This window comes from Odontesthes bonariensis, chromosome 10 (genome assembly GCF_027942865.1).
Source record: "Odontesthes bonariensis isolate fOdoBon6 chromosome 10, fOdoBon6.hap1, whole genome shotgun sequence".
NCBI classification, from domain to species: Eukaryota; Metazoa; Chordata; class Actinopteri; order Atheriniformes; family Atherinopsidae; genus Odontesthes; species Odontesthes bonariensis.
In genome coordinates this window covers 37,176,009-37,202,009 of record NC_134515.1, presented here as the reverse complement: position 1 = coordinate 37,202,009, position 26,001 = coordinate 37,176,009, and the positions used below count along the sequence as shown (strand labels likewise).

The 26,001-nt window shown below is 41.0% G+C and overlaps 1 protein-coding gene across 1 annotated transcript in view; it reads right to left on the bottom strand.

The window, feature by feature from the left end:
- Positions 1-3,667: 3,667 nt before the first annotated feature.
- The window catches only part of xkr7b (XK, Kell blood group complex subunit-related family, member 7b), a 141,624-nt gene continuing 119,290 nt past the window's right edge, over positions 3,668-26,001 (bottom strand). Inside the window, exons 2-4 of the mRNA XM_075475403.1 lie at positions 23,158-23,357; positions 11,467-11,686; positions 3,668-10,522 (exon numbers count right to left, since the gene is read on the bottom strand). Of these exons, the coding sequence (XP_075331518.1) occupies positions 9,715-10,522; positions 11,467-11,686; positions 23,158-23,357 (1,228 nt within the window). The 3' untranslated portion in view covers positions 3,668-9,714. The remainder of the gene's footprint in view (positions 10,523-11,466; positions 11,687-23,157; positions 23,358-26,001) is intronic.

The window sequence follows — 26,001 nt, the reverse complement described above, 5'->3', positions numbered from 1 at the left end:
CGTATGAAAAGTGCCTGGAATGTCTTGTTTACAATGAATGAAATTAAACAGAAACAGAGATGTTTGAAGCATATTAATAGAAAAAATTGACAAGAGTCTGAATTTACTGAATAAAGGTGCAGATGGCGCCTGATTTGTAGAGTTTGAAATCATTCTTAAGAATCTTTTCTGAATTAGGAGTATCTGGTTAAGGTAAGAAGAATATGAGGCACCCCATGCAATATTACAATATGTTAAATATGGATAAATTAAACTGTAATATAATGTCATGAGACAAGATTGATTAACTAAGGGAGCGACTCTTCTGATAATACCATAAGACTTCATAATTTTTTTGCATACATACTCAATATGGTTTCTCCAGGACAATCTTTCATTGACTAATATCCCAAGAAATTTCATACATGAGACTTGTTTAATTTCCAGGTTATTAATTTGCAGCTTTAAGTCCTGCTTAGGAAAAGTTTTATTTTTGTTTCTGAAAAGTATATAATTGGATTTGTTCACATTCAAAGAAAGCTTGTTCATCTGAAACCATTCTGAGGCGTATTCCAGTGTGGTATTAGCATTTCTGATTAGACATCCAAAGTCAGAGTGAGATATGACAATGTTGGTATCATCCGCAAATAAAATGGACAAAGAAGAGTCAGACATTACAGCAAAATCATTAATGAAAATTAAAAACAAAAGGGGGCCAAGAATTGACCCTTGGGGCACACCATAGGATAGTTTTGCTTTCATAGATTCATGACCATTAAAGCAAACATACTGTTCTCTGTTACTAAGGTAATCAGTAAACCATTTGAACACAACATCTTGAAGACCATATATGTGAAGTTTTGACAAAAGAATATCATGGTCAACTGTGTGAAATGCTTTTGAGAGATCTAAGAAAATACCAATAGCAAACATATTTTTATCCAGAGCAGTAGAAATTTGATCTATTAGTTGCAAAACAGCCATATATGTTGAATGCTTTTTTCGAAACCCATATTGGTGTTTAAACAGAATATTATTATCATTAAGGTGTTTAATAACTCTGGAGAAAACTAACTTTTCCAAAACTTTGGAAAAACACGGTAACATAGAAATTGGTCTATAATTGTAAAAAACACTTGGTTCACCTTCTTTAAAGAGAGGTAATACCTTTGCCACTTTAAGATCATTAGGAACTACCCCAGTCTTTAGTGACACAGTTAAGACGTGTTAAAGGTTTACTAATGTAGAGAACTACTTCCTTCAGCAGCTTGGCCTTGATTTCGTCGTGACCTGCTGCTGAATTTTGCTGATTTACAATAATGTCGATCACTTCCTTAACTGTGGGAGGTTCAAAGTTTTGCAGGGTAGGAAAGTGACCAATGATATTATCTATAGGGCATTTATTAGATGGAGAGATTCTCTTGGCAAAAGTGCTACCAACATTTACAAAGAAGTTATTAAATTCATTTGCTATGTCAGAGATATTGGAGAATGTGGACTTGGCATCTGTAAATTGAGATGGGAATTTTGCAGGTGCCTTTTTCTTGTTTAATAGTTCGCTAATAATATTCCATGTATTTTTTATGTTTTTTGTAGATTCTTTCAATTTATCAGAGTAGTATTTCTTCTTTGCCATACGGAGTAAATAAGTAAACTTGTTTTTATATTTTTTATATGTACTAGAGTTCAGTGGAGTTGGATTAGAAATAAACTTTTTATATAATCTGTTTTTCTTTTTTGAGGATTTTAAGAATCCAGTAGTGAACCAAGGTTTATTAAAACCATGTCTTTTATTAATTTTAAGGCTCACAAGTGGAAAGCACTCATTAAATGCAGACTTAAACAGATGAATAAAAGATTGATAGGTTTTGTTGGCGTCCTGTTGACCATAAACATCATCCCAATTTACTTTTTCAAGCAATCCTCTGAAGCGTTTGACGTTATCTTCATTAAACTTGCGGAAATTTGTTCTGACATTTAGAACTCTATGATTAAAACTATTGTTTGAAATGATATGGAATACAGGAAGATGGTCAGAAATGTCAGAGTATAATATACCTGAGTCTGCTGGATAATCAAGTGTGTTAGTTATAATGTTATCAATAAGAGTGGCTGTATTACAGGTCACTCTAGTTGGTTTTTCAATAAGAGGAAAAAAATAGGATGAATATAACACATTTAGAAAATTAACAGTCGAATGATTCTCAGTATTGATAAGATTGATGTTAAAGTCACCAAGCAAATATCAAAGTTTACCTTCCTTATTAACAACATCAAGTGAAGCTGTGAGTATCTCATTGAAGGAATTAATTTCACTATGAGGTGGACGATAAATACAACCAATTATGACATTTCTGCCTCCAAAAACAGGGCAAGACATTAATTCCAAAAAGATAGATTCAACCCCAGTTTCATTTGAGATTAAATTAGCTAGGCTATGTACGCCTCGCTTGGATTAGCCTCACCGAGATGCAGCTAAAATGTCTTCGTGGAACGACTTCAGGCTTAATTGGGAGATGGTGTTAGTTCAAGCGAGGCTTTCCGGTTATAGCCTGGCTTTCTTTAGCTACTTTCGTGGAATACCCCTCAGGTGGACGATACACAGCAACAAACACAAGAGGTGTCTGTGATTTCCACTTTGGGAAAAACTGAGAATCAGAGATTCAAAAGAGCTCAAACTAATCTTGGGTCTGGGACTGATTAGTAACCCTGATCTGAAAATAGCTGCCACTCCTCCTCCTCTGCCTGTGGTTCCAGGAACGTGAACATCATCCGAGCTGGTGACAAAAAGAAGCTGAATAAACTGAGAAAGAAAGCTGGCTCTTTTTTTGGAGCCCCTGACACTTATTGTTAAAAGAAGAAAGTTAGTTTACATAAAGAACAATACTGAGCATCGTCTATATAACATTATGTTAAACCAACAGAGTGGAATCAGTTTGAGGCTTCTTTAGCTCCACTGCAGAAACAAAAGATGACGGAGGTCCTTCCCCCCAGCAACAAGAACTGTTAATAATGAAAGCTTAAGATGATTGCTTGAAATAAAGAAATTAAAAATAATTACAATTTATACAACAACAATAAATATTTTTTGCCCAATTGTTTTACAGTTGTGCAAATGAACAACAACACATGACATTAAACAGTCTTATTGAATAAAACTAATACTGAAGCAGTGTGTGAAAAACAAAGTCCAACCTTACTAAGTGTGTGACCCTGTGCATGTGCATGTGCATGTGTGTTCAACAGGTGCCAACCTGGATGGCTTAAATGCGGAGGAGTCATTTTGTGTTAACATTCGTGTGTACATGACAGTAAAGTATCTTAATCTTAAACTGTACTGAGACAAGGTGTGCAGGAATTTTTCAAACTTGGCGGTTACATACAGTCTCAGATTGCTAACATCTTCTGCTAACAACATTTTAAGTTTGCAGTCGGTCAAATAGGCTCTACGGATTCTTTCACGAGTTGATGATGTTTAAATGCTGCCTATAAAGTAGTACTTACTTAACAAAATATGCTAAAAATGACCAAGTTTCTTGTTGGTTTAAAGTAAGACAACAAAGCATCAGGAAATTTAAAATACTTCAAGCCTTTGTACCTTTACATTCTTAAAAGGCGAGTGGAGCTCCGCAGTTACTTCCATCTCTCATGCCATCAAAGAAGAGACAGACACATTCATAGACATTATTTCAATGGCTGTTCAGCCACGTTTACTACAGTATTGTTCCCATCTACAATAATCAGCACAGCTTGTTGAGTTCTTCTTTTTTAACATTGTCATAGATATTTTCACAACTGGTATGTTTTTCTGCTCTTTCACTCCACTCAGAGGATGTTGAAGCAGCATTATCAAAAAAATGTAGCACACCCTTACAGTACAGACATACTTTACATACACTACATACTTACATACCAAAGCACACATACTCGAACACACACAACCTAGAGTAGCATCACTCTGATATATACAGATATATAGAATGAGTAAAAAAAAAAATCTATTTGGACTTTTTACATTTTGATAATAGTCATACCAAAGACATGGCCACTGAGTGAATTAACAATACATAAATAGATAGAAAACAAAATATAAAAATAAATCAACATAAATACTTGCATTGATTAATCAAACATGACTTGAGTTTTTAAATTGTTTACTTTTCTGCATGTTTTTGTTTGAGTTGATCTATAATACCACGACTAACTTTATTTTATCTCAACAACAAAGAATTGGTTCATTACGCCATCAGAGAAAGCAAAATCTCCCTTTTTTTAATTCACCATCTGTACATTAGCCATCAGGTTCAACATGTCATAATCACATGAAATGGAGGGTCATTGTTATCAGCACCATTAACATTTCCAACATCAACAAGTTCAGTCAGTACACCATACTGCCCACATAATGTAAACTGGATTGCTATCCGTTTGAACTTTCTCTTCATTTCTAAATTCTCTGTGGCACTGCCGGATGATATGAGATGCAGCGGTCCCCAGTGGAGAAAACACAAACTGCGTTGGGATCAGAGCACCATAATAGTTGCTTTTAACAATGCAAACTAATAGATAGGATGGATATTAAACATGTTTAAGCGTTGGTTGTTGTTCTTTTCAGCAAACCGATTCGCACATCCACAAGATGCAAATGAACACATCACAAAACAGCCTGTTTGTAGTGATGTATGGATAGCAGCACACTTGATTCAACAGATGAACCCAACAGTGAAGACAAATGAATGGAATATGTCTACAATACGTCTGAAGCTCGAAAGGATGCAGTTATGGTGTCAGCAGGGATGATTCAGCCATGTGAATGTTAGCCACAAAGTGATCAGAAAAGTTGGAAAAAAAGAAGCTTAAAATGGCATTGCTATAAAGCAAGAATATAGGTTGCTCTTAGGCTACAATCACACTGCAGGTCTTCATGCTCAATTCGGAATTCTTGCATGGTTCTCCTCATTATGATTTAAATGCAACCGCCATCAGACTCCAGTGTGAACAGCCTACGGCCCTGAAGTGACCCGCCTGAGAAGAGCTGCCATCACACGCAGCACGCTGCATTTACAGACGTAAATATGGATGCTACATATGTCACCGTGTGTGTATCAATTCTGAAGTTGTTGTGCAATCAGAGCCAACGCTATGATGACCAGGTGCTTGTTCGGCCTGCCGTGTCCCACCTCCTCCAGCACAGAAGTGGGACCTGTGAAGTGTGCAGAAAATTCAACATGACTGTTTAGACTGAGGTTGCTTTGAAAAACATCAGATATGTATCCAGTTTCGGACCACATGCTGTCGTGACCCAAATCAGAATGTTACTTGTGCTGTTCAAAATAAATTGGATTTGAGCCACATCTGACATGCAGTCTGAATGTAGCCTCAGTGACTCACAATATCAACAGGCCTAAAGTACCAAAGATACCAGCAGTTTAACCTTTGTGTCCTTTAATCATCTCACAATATGCAGAGGCCTCATCAGCTGGGAAGTGATGACATCACACAAGATATTTCTGTTGGCTCCATACAGCAGCAAAGTAAAAAGCTCTCCTCTCCAATCTATTCCAAAGCTTAATCCCAGTTTGTCCTTGGGCCTTCCGCTTTGCTGAGGTAAGATAGCTCTTTTCTTTTGGAGGGCAAGACATAGAGTCATCCAGCCACCAAAATGGTCCTGAACAGCCCAAATGAAGAACTTGATGACATCATCGCTGCTTAATAGAGGAGGGGACAGAGGGGAGGAGCTGGAATTAGTTTTGCCTTTTAATTTTCCATCAGGCCAGTTTACTGGGAGGCAAGAATCAACATCTTTCTAAAAGATGTATAACTGATGTCTTTTCTTTATTTATTCATCTTTTACTGTGCCGTAATGTCAAGGTTTTTGTGCTCTTGTCAGTTAAATATCAACCAGTGACCACCAAACATTCTAAATCTTCAAGATTGATTCTCACACTATAACAAATCCTGTTGTTATAGCAACGAAGCACAACAAAGGAGTTCAACAGGTATCATGAACTATGAGTCCTCGTGATACTTTTGTTTCCTTCGCTTGGCACCTTTTTTTCTACTGGTATGCATCCAATTGTAATGAATTGGATTGTATTTAATTGGACTTGAATTGAACTTATTTACCTCATCCTATAATTGTTCAGGATAAAAAGATTTAAATTGAGGTTTTTAAGATGCTTGATTTTTTTTCTATCAAACAAAAAATCTTTACTGTTAGTCTTAACACATCTTGACCTTTTTACATGAAATAACCACATTGCTTTCCGTGTTTTTTCAAAAATAGACACAAAGGTGGATTTCAGACTAGAGCGTGGCGTGGCGGCAGCGAGACGACGGCAGTCTTAACGCCGGTTATCGGGCGGTGTGTTCTACTTGGCTTTTCACACCGGACAGTCCGCAGCCGTGGTAGTTCCGCTCCAGCCCTGTCTGCAAATCCATTCATTTCAACGGGACACCGCCGGCCGCTGCCGTCCAAATTCCGCTCAAGTTCTATTTTCCAAGAGCAGCGCGGGACGGAGGCGTCTCCCGCGCCGCTACCGCCCGACTACCGCCGCGTCGGTGTGCAAGGACAGATCTGTTTCCATGTATTTTCGCCTCCGCCGGTGAAAATCGCTTCCGTTCCGCCACGCTTTCCCGCCCCGGTCTGAAATGGTCCAAAGAACCCCAACTTTTAAAAAAAAAATCAGACCACCTTAAATGCAAAAACTAACCCTAAATGCTTGGAAAGAGAAAAATAAGCTTTAAAAAGAACTTGAAATAGAGTTTTCTGTCAGAGAAGAGGACAGAAGCTAACTTTGATGCAATGCTTGGTTTCCTTTATAATTCTTCCTTTTTGGTGTTGTCGCTGGCAATGCAAACTTTTTTAGCAGCTGCTAATTGAACAGTAAGATTTGTTCACTCCTGTTCACGCTTTATAAACTTTAACCTCTGAAGCTGCCCCCTGAAATGTGCACCTTCCAACTAGTTGCCTAAAGGCATTACTTTTTACATTATTGAATTCTTAAGCAAAGAGTCATTTCCATCGTCTTCTCATCAGTCTTGATGATGATGACTTCAGTAAAACAGAAATCTGCCAAATGTAGTTTAAATGAGCACTTTTAACATATAAACAAGCATCTATCTCTCTTAAGCCCTTACAAACTGGTTCACACAACGCTCATTGGGCCTAACAGCAGCAGGTAGGTTTAGCTCATCTTACTTTAAAGTATTCCAAGCATTTCCTCCCTGTTGTGCATGAAGTAATGCACTTTATGCAAACGGTGACTGATCTTCCAAAGCTAAAGGGCAGCAGCAGCAGTAGTAGTAGCAGAGATGTTGTAGGCTACAACTGCTCGAGAATGGCAGAGTCAATTGAAGAATGAGCCAGGAGTTATCTGCAAAATACATCTCTTGCTAAAAATAATCAATTCACTCAGAAGAGAAATTACAGTTTAGAAATGTCATCAAAATGTGTCAACCACAGAATGTTTCTAAGAGATGGATATACCCACTGTGATATCGTCCACTTTGATTTTGTTGCCTTGAATATCACTGTCCTCTGCTTTTGCCTTTTTGGAGCCTGAAGTGACCTTAATTCTATAAAGTTGTGGATGTGGAAAGTAGAACTTGTAGCCTGGTTGGGAAAGAACATCTGTCCTTGAAGCCTGATATCTGTTTAATGCGCTGCAGGACTGAGAGCTTCAGGAGGTCCTTTGTTCCCACAGCCATAAGGCTTTATAACAGTGACTGCTGAGTTCTTCTCAAATTGATTGATTGATTATTTATTTGTTTATTTTGCTATTTAGTAATTTATTATTATTTAGTTAGTAGTAGTATTATTATTGTTGTTTTATTGTTGTTAATTCAATCATTGTAAATATTTAAAAAAATGTTGAGCTACTTGACTAATTTGAATTTCCCCCATTGGGGGATAAATAAAGTATTTTTCTATTCTATTCTATTCTAATGACTTAATCATTTTTTGAAGTACCATCAGCAAAGTGATCAGGAGTGAGAGAATAATTTGGCTTTTAATGCTTTTTAAAATAGAGCCAGATGTGTTTGAGAGCTGACCTCTTACTGTAAGTGTTATTGCACTTTAAGGCACTTCCTCACTGGCGTCACAGCTTTGATTTGGTGGCTATATCCACCTATAATATACAGTCTGTGGCCCCTGCAGTATTATGTTATTATTCTCATGGCCAGAACAAACGACCAACATCACAAGCTTTCTTTCATAAAGTTCAAAGCCTTATCTACATCCGTTCTGATACAAGGAACACCATCAGTTGCAGATGGAAAGTTTGCAAACACATTGCAGAACGCTGTTATTCACAGTTTGCTTTGAGCATCTTTTGTCTTTCTATTCACAACTTTGTGAATGTTGTCAATGATGCCGTCTTTTCTACCTCCAAACCAAACCCTGGAAATGTGTTCGTAGCGAAACAAAGTTGTTCATGTTATCCTTCATGTCCTACATAATATGAATTCTTCAAAAAGTTGACAACTTTGGACAATATTTAGATTCCTACGAGTAAATGAAGCTTCTTCACTCAAAAAGTATTCCTCACCTAACTACAGCTTATTGGAACAGATTATACAGTGTCTGACATCTGGTTTTTTTAAACTGTACATCCCATCAGGCCTGTTTGTGGTAAGTTACAGCATGCCATGTGGTGCTAGTCATTGCAGAAACTCCTCACTTACATCCTTACATTGAGTTCTAATTGATAATTTCCTTGAAAAGTCCTTTCGCAGGTCGGGGTGACACTGCAGCTGAGATGTAAACAGGGAAACTTTTGCTATGGCTGCTATTCTGTCACCACTGAATAAGTGACTGGTATCTCTTGTATCTTAGGCCTATATTTCAGAAACCCTCTGGACCCACGTTTAATTGTGAGCCTACATAAGATGGATTCTCATGATCTACTGAGATTGGACTGCATCTCTCACTGGACACTATTGACAGAATGCTTAGAACATGTTTTTGAAGGACATGCAACCGTTTTGAAGCATGGTGGGATACGTAAAAGAAATAGAACAATTTCAAATTAATTCTTACCTCTCTTTGTATTCTTCATCTCAATGTGTTTCTCTAAATATGATTGTACCAAGTTAAGGAATTGGTAAACTGAAGGTTAAACCTGGGCTTTCTGTGGTTGCAAAGCAGGATATGTACCATTTCAACATATCTCCAGACATCTTTGATTGGCAAAACCCTTAAGCAACACATATGTTGGGCAATGATCCCACATTTAGCTACAAACTAAAATGATTGCATGTCCCATGCACACTCTAGCAATCAGTTTTTTCTTACGTTCTGAAAGTCTCTGTTGTGTCACTGGAGTCTGAGGCTCAAGTTCATGCAGCAAACTATTTCTCAGTTATCGAGAGCTTGATTTCTCTCTAATCAACTTACTTGCTGCACAGACCATCCAGGATTAAACCATCCTTGTTTCCATGAAAATACATTTCTCATCTCCAAATTATTAGAAAATTAAAAGGAGATAATCCCAGATCACAGTTACTCCATTAACTATCTTCTCGCTATTCACTCCCTGACTGCTTTGGTCCCAGATTGCACTTCACATTTTACAATCAAGTTTTGACAACCTCTTTCTTAAAAAGAGTTGCTTGACACTGTGTGTCTTCTTTTCATGCTTCTCTTGACATAGGTAGTCCTGGGGCGAGGACTGGTCCCAATCTGGGCCTTGGGCACAGACTGCACTTTGAAGTTTAAGAGCGCCTGCTGGCTTAAACAGTCGTTTCATATTCAAACACCTCTTTGCTGCCCATCATGCTACTCCTGTACTGTATCCTCGGGCTGACGGCTGACGTGGTTTCCAGAAGCAGGATGGTCTTGCGGAGGCGACGGTCAATAAAGTGTGCATCCCAAGCTGGATATCGCTTTCTAGGGAGGTCGATCCTGATAACAGGGCCCTCCTGTGCACGGGATGAGGAGGAGGTCCTGTGCAGGAGAGCAGGAGAGGAGGAAGGAGAGGGGCGTACCTGGAAGATAGGTAGGCAGCTGTCCCTGTCTCTCTCCTTGTCTCGCTCCCCTGGAACTGGCTCCCCAGTGTCTTTAGTCCTGGGTAGAGTCCTTGGAGGGCTGGTGATGACCATGTCTGTTTGAGACCCTTGGGATGGAGTAAGGCAAGCATCAATCACTCCCACCACCCCTCCTGCACCCACCACTCCCTCATCCACACATCCTCCCCACTGAGAACCAAGAACAGGCCCATCTGGGTGCAGCCAGCAGTAGTACACCAACATGAAGAAGGTTCCCAGGGCAAAGCTGCAGGCCACCAAGCAGACCACTACCAGGGCAGAGGAGTCGGTGGTTTGTGGGCCGCGGTACGTGTACCAGGCGGCAGTCAGGGCCACATTCTCAGCCAGTGTGACACAGTAGTAGAGGGTCATACGGAAGCGGCTGGGACCCTCCTTCACATTGAACCAGCAGAAGATGTAGATGATGCCAACGACCATGTTGTAGATGATCTCCTCCCACTTAGACATGCAGAAGTCTGTCTCACCCTGGATGATCCAGAAAGTCATGATGCACCTGAAAGACAAGAAACAACACATCTAGTGACATGGGTACAACTCGCATGATGATTGGAAGATTATCTATTCTTCTGTTGAACCCCTTTCTAATCTGTCCAAAGATTAGACTTATCCAATGTCAGTGGAAGCTGTTTTAGAACCATATGGAGCACAGACTTGATTTTGGTCTCTTTAGAAAAGACTCTGGCTATATTTGGAAATCATCACAGTAAGAATGTTTACATGCAAACTGGACCAGTGTGGCCACACAGAGATGAATGAGACAAACAGCCATGCATGCTCACACTCACTCCTAGGGTCAATTTAGAGACACCAATTAACCTAACATGCATGTTTTTGAATGGTGGGATTAAGCTGGAGTACCCAGAGAGAACCCACACATACACAGGGAGAACATGCAGACTCCACACAGCCAGGATTCGAACCAGGAACCCGGAGACAACGGTGCTAACCACCAAACCACCGTGAAGCCCCTTGCACCAATCCAATAATGAGAATTTCAGCTTTCTAAAGGTATATTGCCTGTGTGTCCATTTATAAACTACAATCTTTCCAATTCTAGTTTCTCTTCATTGGTTTCCAATAAAATCTAGGTGTTCTAAATATGTTCCAAATTCTAAAATCTTAAATGTCTCGCAGCGCCCTGTTAATGCTCAGGACATGGGATTGAATTTTGTCTCAATTTCAGAGACAGAAGGTTCTATTCTTTCCTTTCCTATTTTATTATCAATAGGGGAGGGACTTTCTACATCATCTGCTAACTGGCATCTCCTCAGAGGAAGGGCCTGCTGAGTGAAAAAGAAGCTGGTTGTTGTCATTTAATGAGTGAAAATGTGTGACTTAAAGGCTTAAAATGTTTTCAAGCATTCACTGCTGGAAAAATTTACTAGTTACAGATCTGAGAAAATACAACTTTCTTCTAGTAACCATTTAAAAGCCCACCAGTGGCTGACAATGAATATGCCAAAGTAGAGTTGGAAGACAGAGGCAAAGAGGGCGAAAGCCACAGTCCTCGCCCCGATAGTGAAGAAGTGCCAAAGCATCTGGGCGATCACGGCTTTGTAGGACATGGGCAGCTTGTCGTCACGTGAATCCCGAAGAACCTTCTGGTAGGAGGCAATCATCCAGGCGAGTGAAATCAGGGAGGCTGAAGCCGAGAGGCCTAGACAAGCAGAAGAGGAAAGCAGGAGCAGGGTTAAGAAGGAGACATAAGTAGAGTGATACTTTGGTGATGAAGGGCTATAATATGAGGTCATCAACCATCTCACAAACAGGTCAACCTTTAGTTTGAATTTTATGGTGCAATTCATTCAATAAAACCTGAGCTAAACGTTTGGCAAACTGAACAACTGCTAGCAGGGCACAAGCTACAAAATGAAAAAGTGACAACTGTCTTCTAGAGTGCAAAAAAAAGAAAGAAATAATAATGGGATGTTTTAGACATAATAAATGCATTTTCATCATTTTGATCACTAAAAACTACCAACACAGCAAATCAACACCCACCAACACAAATGTAAGGTTGACATTATACTTTAGATTTGGGCCTGGTCCAAACAGTCCAAATGTCTGATGTGAGCTTCATGTACATAGTCAGTCAGTGTTTTTTGAGCTTAAGGCTAACCAAGGGCTAAAATCTTAAGGCACACCTATATTTCAATTCTCAAATAGCTCACATATCACATGTTATAATTCTTATCACTTTTAAATGCCTTTTTCCTGTTTGTTTTACTTAAACAAGAAAAAACTCCAACCTGAAATGTGGGAATGGTGACAGTGGTGCATTAGATCTTTAGCATTATTTCTGAGCGAATAGGTTAGAATATAAATCAAAATAGTTTAAATGGCTCACTAGATTAACTATGGCTAGATGTAGAGCAAGCATTGTGTGATCACCTGGAAAACTCCGACCTGCCATTTATCAGCTCAAACATCATCAATGTTTTAAAAGCATCAACATCAAGCATTGAAATTTCCTCACTTCTCCCCCGTAAGCTTACACCCATCTGGAACAACCCTGACATCCTGCGAATCAAAATGCTAAACTTCACTCTATGGAGCAACAATAGGAATAAAGTGTTTTGAATTTATAATCCAAAGTAGAAACTTTCCATCATTCAACACACTCACATCGAGGGCTCCGCAGCAACAAAGTTTTTGAATATCAACAACTCAAGTCCATAATAAGTACGAAATATATCCTCGACCCACTAGACTTACAACTTACTAATGCGCAGTGGTGTCAAAAGTACACACATTTGTTACTTAAGTAGAAGTATAGATACTGCAGTTTAAAAACACTCTGGTAAAAGTTGAAGTATCAACTTGATCTCTTTACTCAAGTAAAAGTGAAAAAGTATGTGCTCCAAAACCTACTTAAAGTATAAAAGTATAAAGTAACCTTTAAATAAAAAAAAATGTAAAAATTAAAAAAAAAAACACAAAAAGGTAGATGCCACTATGTGAATTGCAAGCTTAATTTGAAAACTGGTTAGTTCTACACGTGGCCCAAGACAACAATCATAAAACCATTACTGTCAAAGACAAAGTCACTCAAGGAGCATGTTCTTTCTCAAACTTTATTGGAATTTAATTACACGTGATGTCGTATTCAAGAGGTAGGTCGTGAGGTATTCATGTTCGTCCCATCAAAAATACAAAAAAAAAGTCTTACTGCCTGAAAAATTCAAAGAAAAAAGATATACACACGCGCTCCCCCCTTTGTCATAGCTGACAGTCAAGACAAAAACTGAAACGAAAATGAGCTCTTTATCATTACATACAGAGCACCTAAAACGCTCTGAAAATGGCACGGAGTAGGAGAGTGCAACAATTTTGCATACACACTAAGATTATGTTAGACGCTTCGCGCAGCTTGGCGTTTGCAGTTTGTAGAACACCTGCTTGCTTCTGACGAATGACGATTTCCTTGTGTGTCAGCACAAATTTGACGAATAGCCTAACCGATGAGTGTTTGCGCTATACGATTAATCCAATTACACTCGTTCTCACTAGGTGTGGATGGTGCCACTGATCTGTATTGGATGGCACACATGACGTGAAATACATAAACATTAAACTGAAGCCAAGAGTTTAAAAAAAAAAAAAAAAAACTGAAGCCAAGAGTAACGAGGCTGTTTGTTTTGAAAATGTAAGGAATAGAAAGTACAGATACTTGTGTGAAAATGTAATGAGTAGAAGTCAGAAGTAGGCAGAAAAATAAGTAATGGAGTAAAATACAGATACCTAAAAAGTGTACTTAAGTACAGTAACGAAGTATTTGTACTTTGTTACTTGACACCTCTGCTAATGCGGTACTGTAAACTTTCATACCCCAAATCACTATAAAGATATATATAGATTACTGTCTAAGTTAGACGACTCAATTTCACTACTGGCCTCAAAATGGGAGACAGATCTATCCATCAGTTCTAATCAAAACTTCTGATCGAAAATACACCTTCAGACTGACTAAAAATCCTAATTTCCAACCTATACAAAACAAAATTCTTCACAGAACACATTATACAGGACAAAGGATGTTCAGGATGGGTCCAACACACTCAAACATGCACTCACATTGCACAGATAACACACCTGATGGTTATGCACACGCTCTGTCCAGAAGTTCTGCTTCGAGGTCTGTGAGGACCTATCAACATGGCTCAAGGGTAGTATTCCCACACTGTGCATGCTGAGTGACTTAGACGGCATCAGCATGGAAATTAACTCAGCGCACATGGTCCTCACTGTCTTAGCCTTGCAAAAGTATTCACCCTCTTGGCTTTTTCTCTATTTTGTTAAATTCCAACCTATAATTTAAATGTTTTTAATCTTATTTTATGGCATGGATCTGCACAAAATAGTCTAACTTGGTGAAGTGAAATGAGAAAAAAAATATATAAAAAAGTTATTAAAAAAAGATTTTAAAAAAAATTTAAAATTGGTATGTGCATATGCTACAAAGCCCCTAAAAAGTTCTGGTGCAACCAATTACCTTCAAAAGTCCCATAATTAGTGAACTGAAGTCCACCTGTGTGCAATCTAAGTGTCACATGATCTGTCAGTATAAACACACCTTTTCTGAAAGGCCCAGAGGCTGCAACACCATGAAGACCAAGGAGCTCTCCAAACAAGTCAGAGTTGGGTTCTAAAAAATATCCAAATATTTGATGACCCCGCGGAGCACCATCAAATCCATCATCTTCAAATGGAAAGAACATGATACCACAACAAACCTGCCAAGAGTGGGCCGCCCACCAAAACTCACAGGCCTATCGACAAATCGAAATGGATGAAAGCCCATCACCTCCAACTCAACCTGTCTAAAACAGAACTGCTTGTCTTCCCAGCCAAACCAACCATACACCACAGCATCTGCATCCAAACTGAATCCCTACCTCTCGCTCCATCAAAGGTAGCTAGAAACTTGGGTGTCATGATTGATGACCAAATGACCTTTAACGATCATGTTACCTCTGCTGTTTGATCGTGCCGCTTCGCATTGTTAAACATGAGAAAGATCAGGCCGTACCAAACCCAACACGCCACCCAGCTCCTGGTGCAGGCCATGGTCATCTCCCGCCTTGACTACTGCAGCGCTCTCCTAACTGGTCTCCCAGCCTGTGCTGTGAAACCTCTGCAGATGGTCCAGAACGCGGCAGCACGTCTGCTCTTCGATCAGCCTCACAGAGCACACTCCGGTCGTTACAGGATTGTCGTCTAGCAGTGCCTACACCATGCTGAAGACAATCCAGACTCTGTTCATGTGTCGTTCTTCGATGGTGGAATGACCTACAGAGCGCTAACAGAACAGGGGCGTCCCTGAATATCTTTAAGAAACTCTTGAAGACCCAGCTCTTCAGAGAGCATCTCCTGTCCTAGCACTTACCCTGTACCTCCCTACCCCCTCTACTGCCCTTTCTCTTTCTGTACTTCCCTCTATGCCTGCACTCTATCTCTACACTGTCACCTCTAACAGAGTCTGACTGGTGGTTTCCTTCTATTTAGCTTATTGTTAGCTTTGATGTTAGCTGTAATGTTATATCCTCGTTTGTAAGTCGCTTTGGATAAAAGCGTCTGCTAAATGCAGAAACAGAAAGGTTGTGTTAATGCTACTGCTAACAATGGAATCTAGAGTAGACACACATTACTTTAAAGACAACATAAGCTACACAATTTCATCAGCTGGCCAGATGGAAAACTACAGTGGAACAGCACACCTTTAGGCTGTGTGTGCAGGCTGTGTGCACCAGTGATGGGATACTTGATTGCTTTTACTGACTCCAGTTTGTATGAGTCACTCACTAAAGTGAATCAGGTTTTCCAGTCACTTGAATCAGTCACCCAGAGTGTGTGCCATGGAATGCACAAACAAGTTCCAAACCACTCCAGTCCCCAAATCATTGTGAAAAAGGCTAAAAATCAAGAAGTCTCCAAGGCGAAACATTTATTTTTCTTTCTTTCTCTCTAAATAAATGCAAGTAACCCAAACAGCCAATAAATCAACATTCAGTGCGAAACAGTGCAAAAATATAATAAAATGTATGAAACTGTGCACTAATAGAACATTTAAATAACCTTAACAATAGTGCAAAAATAATAATTTTCTAACATTCAACAGTGCACCTTTAGAGTAGAATGAATGAACTCCCGCTTCCTTCAAAATGAAGCCAGGAGGTAGAGAGCAGTGAGCTGTGAGCTAGAGCTAATACAGCAGTTAGCTTGTTGTGTGGCTTGTCTCCTGTTTGCAGTTAGCTGACAGTAGCAGCGGTGAGCAGGGCTCTCAAGTTTTCAAGTTTGCTTGGAGTGAGATTCGGGCGGGACAGGGGCCGGGCCATGTGCGTGGGGGGGTTTCTTTCGGGTTTTTTTGGGGGGGGGTCCCTTGCAGTATCCCATCGCCATAAACTAGCTACTTAAAGAACAAAGAAATTGTTTTATTTATACCAAAATCACAAATCTTCACTTTTACACTAAATTCTGCTATATTTTAAAATAAATTGTTTTAGGTATGCAAAGTCTTAACAAACAAAAAAACAGACAAATTAAATTAAGAAAAACAAACATAACCCCAAATGGGCCCCTTGAGCAGTCCCTCTCTGTGTGTGTTTGTTTATGAGTGTTGTTGTAAGTGTTTGTGGCAGATTTTGATGCTTGATGACTGATATTGGGGGCTCCCATTTAAAGCACTGTGGCTCAATGTCAGCCATTTTCACAGTCATGATGGATGACAGAGTTCCATTCAGAAACAAAGTGTTCCTGGTCTTGGTTTTATTGAGCCCCACCATGGAAAAAACCCTCTCTGCATCAGCATTTCAGTGTGGCAGAACTAATACCAGTTTGGCAATTGTAGATAGCCTTATTGGGAATCTGTTCATACCAGTCACCTTTGAAAAAAATTAACCACGGAAGCCTAATTACACTCCTACATATTTTTCATTTTTCATCAAGTTGCTCATGTCAAAGGGTGTGTGCTGAATATTTAGGTCTACTACTCCAACGAACACTTTAATCGGCAGGTATTGGTCTTTTACAAGGAGTAGGAAAACTATAGTAACTAATAAAAGATTCAAATAAATGAAGATATGACCTGCTGATGATCCTGACGGTTCTCTTCCACCTCCAGCTCGTCTACAACTTCTGCACGCATTCAGAGCATAATAGGCTATGTCCGCTGTGCATTCATGGGACGCGTGCTTGCAGTTGAAAGCTATTTCACACCCGGCAACAAGAAATTCTGTTTTCTGATTGGCTGAGAAATTCTATTTTGTGATTTGCCGATGGGTTGCTAAATCAAGACAGCTGTACCAGAGCTATAGTTCTGAGCTGTTCGAGCGCACAGTAACCTGCCATTGACTCGTTTATAGTATCGGCCATTAGAATTTCTGTGCGACGAAGTTGATCATTTCTCAGCGTGAGAAATGGCATGTGTGGCGTGTGAGCGTGTGAACTTGTTGAAATGCGTGTGTCTCACGCTCATTGCGTGAGACTTGAGAGCCCTGGCGGTGAGTCAGTGTACGAGTTAATGGAGACAATGACTCAGACTCACTAATCGCTCACACCGGTGTGCACCCAGCTTATAAGAAGGCATGAAGCCACCCGTGATCTTCTCAATAAATCAAAGGGCTGCATGGGAAGGAACCATCTTGTTACCCTTGAATTAGTGTCTCTCATATTCTGCAACCATGACAGTGCACAGTCATCAGTTTCAAGGAATTTTCTCCCCAGATGATGCTAAATAGAGTCCAAGGCCCACTTACAAAGCTTTCTTTCGCCATCACTAAACACCTGACCTCGTGTTTGTTGAGTTTCCTGCTTATCTACTAAACAGGCTGGAGACCACCCGGTTCACCCTACAACACCGAACTCTGATGGAACTGTTGGAACATCAGGGCTCTTCAGTCCTGGTTCTTTACAGAGCAAACTCTCCAGGGCCTGAGAGAACTTTTCACATTCCTCCATCCACTGAACCTTGTTGTGCTCTTTTTTCTTTTTACATTCATTTAAGAGACACAGAGGGTGTGGCTTTTCAGCACACATGACGGCACCCACTTTACCGGCTTGTGGACAGATCACAAACCCAAGGTATTTGGATTTCTGCTTAGCAAGTGCACACGTGTCAGGACAGATAGTCAGACCTGCTTACATCATTCTCCACCGCACATCCTTGAGATAGAAGAAGTGGTCCTCCCAACAGGAGCTGTGGAACACTAATTCATCCAAGTATGCAGCTCATCCACTATTCTCTGAAATGTTCCAGGTGCCCCATGCCAGCCAAATAGGAGCCCTGTGAACTGAAAGTGTCCAACAGGGGTTTGGAACCCGTTACCTCCGTACTCCCCTCAGTGAGCAGAATCTGTCATTACCTCTTACACAGTTTGAAAGTGTTGATGCACTGATTTTGGATGAATTATGCTGCATATAACAAAACTGTGATTTTGAGATTTTTTCCCTCTTGTACATTTAGGAAGACCTGATCCAGCTTGCACTCAAGTGAAATGATCATTAGCCTGCACATGTAGCTCTCAGACCTGCCACGAGCCGCCCAGAGCAGTTTAACACATCAAATATTCATGTGTGTTAATCAGGCCAACTTGTCTGAAATGAACCATAAATCACACTGAGAAGACATTACATTCAGCTGAGCAAGAGCTGCAGCTTGACTTTTCATTTCAATGCAATTTTGATCATTTCTGTTCTGAAATGATGCTGGAAAAGAAGTTTCTGCTTTGAGGCTGTTTGTTCAAAGTGGTACATCATTGTTTAATTACAATTTCACAAAATGCATGCTTAGATGCAGTAATATTCACCTTCATGTCCACAAATAAATCAGAAAGTTGTATCCTGGTCCACGAATCAGTGGAGAATGTTGTTCATGATGTGACAGTATCACAAACTGCTCTGGGCTCAGAAACAAGGCACCCCCACTAATCATTATTCCTTTTGATCATCTAAAGCAGCTCATGGACAGTTGATCTGAGATGTGTTGTTTGTAGTAGCATTCATACACAGATGATCATCATACTCCAGTTTTGTATGCACAGACATGGTTTATAATGCAGAACATTAACAAAGTGCAGTTACTGATTTCCGTCACAGGGGGGAGTGTACGGCTTAGTCAGCACTCAAATATGAGTTGGCAAACAGCCGACATGTCTGGTGCTACGCTGGGAATAATCGATGTTAACGTTAAACTGTCATGTCTGTTTGTCACAGATGAGAAATAAAAACAGCATTAAAAGGCACAGTGTGCAACATGAGCCTTAACTGAAATGTTTGCAGTATTATCATTCTTTTTTTCCCAAAAGGTCGAGTCTAAAAGAATGGAGGAAAAATCTAGTAGCTTTATTTTGTAGATTAAAAGAAACTCTTATAGCACTGCACCTTAACTACATGAGTTCTTCTTATGCTGATGATCCACCGCTCCACAAAGTTTCACTTAGTCTGGATCAGCTGTTAATATTAATCCAGCTGACAGACAGGCAGCACCACCTTCATGCCATGCAGTCTTACACCAGGATGTGAAACAGCATCGTCGGTCCACAGCAGTCAAAGCTCAGATACTTTCCAGGCAACAAACTTGTAATATGCCTACATGTGCATTTCAAAACCATGACATGCCAAAGTTTTACATTCAAATGTAAAACTTTGGCATTTTAAGGCTCATTTTCCTTTTCAGATTGTAACATGATTAGCAGTTTCATGCATGTTACAACAACCATCCTCAGCTTTGAAGTTGTCTCTCAGCCTCCACCTGTCCTCCATCAAACGTTCGTGGTCTCCTAAACTACATCAGTCAGTATTTTCATCCTAAAAGCTACCCTAAAAAAGCACCTCAGCATGCAGACTGCTTCTACAAACATCTGTGAAAGAATGTTTCGCTCTCAGGAGCTCAGTGATTTCCAGCCTGGTACCATGATAGGATGCCATCTGTGCAACAAGTCCAGTCGGGAGATTTCCTCTCTACTAAATATTCCACAGTCAGCTGTCAGTGGTGTTATAACAAAATACTACGAATGACTGCATTGTGCCGGGTGTAAAGTTTGGTGGAGGGGGGATTATGGTGTGGGGTTGTTCTTCAGGAGCTGGGCTTGGCCCCTTAGTTCCAGTGAAAGGAACTCTGAATGCTTCATACCAAGAGATTTTGGACCATTTCATGCTCCCAACTCTATGGAAACAGTTTGGGGACGGCCCCTTCCTGTTCCAACATGACTGCGCACCAGTGCACAAAGCAAGGCCCATAAAGACATGGAGGAGCCAGTTTGGTGTGGAAGAACCTGACTGGCCTGCACAGAGTCCTGACCTCAACCCGATAGAACACCTTTGGGATGAATTAGAGCGCAGACTGTGAGCCAGGCCTTCTGTCCAACATCAGTGTCTGACCTCACAGATGAGCTTCTGGAAGAATGGTCAAAAACTCCCATAAACACTCCTAAACCTTGTGGAAAGCTTGCCCACAAGAGCTGAAGCTGTTATAGCTGCAAAGGGTGGGCCGACGTCATATTAAACCCTCTGGATTAAGAATTGGATGTTACTGAAGTTCATATGCGTGTAAAGGCAGATGAGCCAGTACTTTTGGAAATATGGTGTATGTATGTCTAATAGTTTTAGTTGCTTTGGTTTTGATTTGATAAATGATCCTGTCCAATAAACACTGGTTGAACTTCAACAATTAGTCCAATAACTGGAAAAAAGGAGACATTTTTGACTATTTTTGGGACTGTGAAAGTCACCTAATCACTAGTATATATGAAAAATATAACCAATATTAATAATGAAAATAATCATTAGAAATATTCACAGACAATATTCAAATAACCTGAATTAACTACAACATGTAAAAGCTGGACCAGTTCAATGTATGACCTGAGACGAGACTGTGCATAAAAGCAGAATCAGTACAAACTGTCTCTGATTAAACTGAGACAACACCAGAGAAATGGAAGTAGTGGAGAATAAGGAGTGCATGTGATCAATCAATCAATCAATCAATCAATCTTTATTTATATAGCGCATTTCATACCACAGGCAACTCAATGTGATAAAACAGGTAAATGTAAATTCCCCTCTCCAGAGGGAGCCACTGTACTGTCTCTCTTTTAACCGAAGCATGACATCTCAAGAAATTGTGAAAAAAGAACACAATGTGTCTTCTTTCATTTTGAGACATTATAAAAACAAATGGATGTTATAATCAAAAGAAATGAACAAAAACCTCCGCTGTCAAAGTGCAGTCCTGATGTCCCAGTTGATCGGAGTGGGGCGACAGTTGGAGTGGATCACCCTCACATACAGGAGGGAAGCAGGCTGAGTTACAACCAAAAACCAACACAGTAACACTGTCAAAGGGACATGAATGTGCTTCTAGTGACTGTCCAAATAGATTCACTTTCTTTCCCACAGACACACACAGAGTCTGCTTCTTTCCTTACTGCCGGCCATGCATATCAGGAGTCAGTCAGTGTGCTCTGTGGTTTATCCCCCATTCTGTCATACTGTGGAAACAAAAGTTCTGTGGAGTTCAAGGTTAACCTGGTCTTGTATGTTTTTTCAGGTTTTATGTGTCAGCTTCTCGTCTTCAGGTGTATGAGTCTGAGGAGAGAGACCATGTGTGTGTGTGTTGTTTTGTTTTTTCACCAAAGACCAATCTGCTTCCTGTAAGAAGTGCATAGAATGAATAGAGCATGGAATGTGCACACACACACACACACACACACACACACACACACACACACACACACACACACTTATCTAAATATCTTCCTGGCAGCATTAAAAAAAAATTGAGTTGATCCAAAATGCCGCCTCTGACAGAAACTAGCTCGACACATCGTATATTAGCTTCTCTTCATTGACTCCCTTGCAAAATGTAAAATAGTTTAAATTATTTTCCTCACTTATAAAGCTTATACTAAGCAAGCTCCATTGTATCTTACAGACTATATCATTATATATTTTCCCAACAGAGCACTTTGCTCTCAGACTGCAGGTTTACTTGAGGTTCCCAGGGTTTCTAAAAGTAGAATGGGAGGCAGAGCCTTCAGTTATCAGGCCCCTCTCTGTGGAACCAGCTGCCAGTTTGGGAGGCAGAGCCTTCAGTTATCAGGCCCCTTTCTTGTGGAACCAGCTGCCAGTTTGGGAGGCAGAGCCTTCAGTTATCAGGCCCCTCTCTGTGGAACCAGCTGCCAGTTTGGGAGGCAGAGCCTTCAGTTATCAGGCCCCTCTCTGTGGAACCAGCTGCCAGTTTGGGAGGCAGAGCCTTCAGTTATCAGGCCCCTCTCTGTGGAACCAGCTGCCAGTTTGGGAGGCAGAGCCTTCAGTTATCAGGCCCCTCTCTGTGGAACCAGCTGCCAGTTTGGGAGGCAGAGCCTTCAGTTATCAGGCCCCTCTGTGGAACCAGCTGCCAGTTTGGGAGGCAGAGCCTTCAGTTATCAGGCCCCTCTCTGTGGAACCAGCTGCCAGTTTGGCTTCAGAAAGCAGACACCCTCTCTACCTTTAAGATCAGCCTGAAAACTTTCCTATGGAACAGCTGGCTTGGATACTATCAGCTATTATTTTTGATGTTTTTAAGGTAATCTCATGAAGAAATTAGTTACAGAGACATTTTCATCAGTGCAGTACATAGTGTAGTGGTAAGATTGCCACCTTTCATCTGGGTGACCTGGGTTCAAATCCCCTGCATGAAAGGTACTACCTCCAGTAGGGGACCTTAGGCAAATTCAAATGAGGAGATTAAAGGGGTGATGTTGTGCCAGAGATATAAATTGCAAACTGAAACCTGCCAATTACACCAGAGGCACAAAGGCCAGTTTGGTCTCAAAGCAGAAAATGGTTCATTGGAAGTTAGACTGGGAAATGAACACATGCTGAACAAATGTGAAATGGGCAGTCACAGTATAGAGCCTGTTTTAAATCTAATGTACTATGCCTTACGCTAGTTGTTCATTACCTATAGCAGATAACTTAGCGGCTAGAATTCTACCATAACCAAGGGATATCATGGCCTAAACTACAACAGTAAAAGTCGAGTTTTAATGAACAGAATTATCACTGAGTTTAGTGTTCAGTTCAGATTACAAACAACAGTCCATCAACCAAACCTTTAAACACTGAGGAAGGAACAGCATCTCTCACCTTGCAGAGGGAGGACAGTGTTTCCATGGATCATGATACTGAGCTGCAGGACCAGCTGTGGGGCAGACTTCAGGAAGGCCTCCAGCAGGCGGAGCATGGTTATGTCAGCGCTCTCAAACATCAGCCGCCAGTGGAAGTGACGGCGGGGCCCGTTGCTGTGCCAGCGACTCTGGGCACCCAGATAGAGGGCGTGGATGTACCTGAGAATGAGAGGCAGAACTTTTTAATAGTGACACATGTGGCTTTTAACTCTTTAAAGTTCAGGTATGTAGGAGGAAGGGACATCTGGAGACATAATTCACAGAATGAAAATTGAGGAGCAAGCCTAAGCTGGACCCCCGTGATCTCTGACCCCTCAGACGGCTCTGCATCAAGAACCCTCATTCATCAACAGCTGATAGAAGCACATGGACAAGGGATTACTGTGGGAAACCTTCCATCCATCCATCCATCCATCCATCCATCCATCCATTTTCTATACCCGCTTAATCCATTGGTCGGGTCGCAGGGGGGCTGGAGCCTATCCCAGCGGTCATTGGGCGAGAAGCAGGGTACACCCTGGACAGGTTGCCAGTCCATCACAGGGCCAGACAGAGACAAACCACACACACAACCACACACACACTCACTCCTAGGGACAATTTTTCAGAGACACCAATTAACCTCTTAACGTTTTTATGTCCCGCCGGCATCATTTTGCATACTTCAGGTATCTCAAATCTGGGGTTTTCCTCAGCCCCCCTTTATATGTACCTAAATATGTTATATACCGTTGGAAAGCTAAGGGTCTTGCGATTCCAATGATGTATGCCAATCCAGGATACAATCAGAACTGTGGACACACACAGACACTTATGTAAAACCAGTCGCAAATACAAAAAAGGGTCAAATTCACCTATGAAGCCTCTCAGTATTCTAAGAAAAGATACAACTCCAACAAAAACGGTCCTGTTACGTTGGCAAGGGTCCAGTTAATGTACTCCAGTAAAATAGTTAGTCTACAACAAGTCTTTCGCCCACAAAGACACAAAGTCTGCGGTGGCAAACTTTCAAAATTTCCGTCAGATGCATATTTTTCTGCTCATTCTTGATCATAACTTTAGTTAGCATGCATGTATTAGCCCCAACGTGATACCCAAACAGTATGACCCCGTCGAGAGCAGGAAGAGCAGCACTGTCATCAATGATCAGCATTCTCACCTCTGCTTACATATAGCTGATGAGCCTGCAGAAGTTGAAATTTCAATAGGCATGATGATGCCCACCTGACCTCCAAAGTCTCCTTGCATTATGTCCCATGTGTTCTCACCATAATAGTCTGTTATTGTACTTAGAATATTGTTATAGGTCTTTTTAGTGTATTGTGTTACCTTTTCTTTGTTTGTTATGCAAAAGTTGTGCTTCAGTGGACACACTTGGGAATTATCGTTGCCTTTCAGGATGCAATAATAACTAGAAAGCTGCAAGCAGCTGTGAGCGGGACCGAGGTGTGCGTACGTTGGATGTGCGCACGTTGGGCATGCGCTGGACACTGTAGACGCGCAGCTCTGCCCACACGCACGATACCCTCTGAGTACTTACAGGCACATAATAACCCCAATGCGGAGGGGTTTTTCAAAATTTCTAAGGGGCGCCACTGAGCCATTTTGCTCCACCGACACACGATACCCTTCACATACGTACGAGGTCTTCAGGGTGGACGTGTGTGCCAAGTTTCATGACCTTGCGATGATGATAAGGCTTTCAAATCACAAACGCCATCACACGATATTCACCGCCTGGCCACGCCCACATTGTTCAGAGTTTGGAAAAGTTTCTCCATGAATTTTTGCCCCCATGTCTTAAGAGTAACCTGGCCAGGTTTGAAGCTTGTAGCATTAAATCTGTAGGAGGAGTTTCATAAAATGTGAGGTGTGGAAAAAAAAGACGTTTCCGACCACCAGCAGGTGGCGCTGTAGGTGGATATCACTATTTTATATGTGCGCATTCAGGCTGGTTCCAGCAATCACCGTATGAAGTTTGGAACAGATTGGATAATGTATGTGGAAGTTATAAGCGACTTAATTTTCATGGCGAGTCATAAATTTGAGGCGTCGCCACGGCCACGCCCTTTGAGGTTTGAAAAAGTTTCTCCATGAATTTTTTCCCCCCATGTCTTAAGAGTAACCTGGCCAAGTTTGAAGTCTGTAGCATCAAATCTGTAGGACAAGTTCGATCAAATGCGAGGTGTGGGAAAAAAAAGACGTTTCCGACCACCAGCAGGTGGCGCTGTAGGTTGATGTCACTATGTTATATGTGCGCGTTCAGGCTGGTTCCAGCATTCACCGTATGAAGTTTGGGACAGATTGGATAATGTGTGTGGAAGTTATAAGCGACTTAATTCTTCATGGCGAGTCATAACTTTGAGGCGTCGCCACGGCCACGCCCTTTGAGGTTTGAAAAAGTTTCTCCATGACTCTTTCCCCCCATGTCTTAAGAGTAATCTGGCCAAGTTTGAAGCTTGTAGCATTAAATCTGTAGGACGAGTTCGATCAAATGCGAGATGTGGAAAAAAAGAGATGTTTCCAACCCCCAGCAGGTGGCGCTATAGGTGGATGTCGTTATGATAATATGTACGCGTTCAGGCTGGGTCCAGCATTCACCGTATGAAGTTTGGGACAGATTGGATAATGTATGTGGGAGTTATAAGCGACTTCATTTTTTGTGGCGAGTGATGGCGAGTCATCGAACTTTGAGGAGTTGCCACGCCCACGCCCTTTAAGTTTTGAAAAAGTTTCTCCATGAATTTCCCCCCCCATGTCTTAAGAGCAACCTGGCCAAGTTTGAAGTCTGTAGCATTAAATC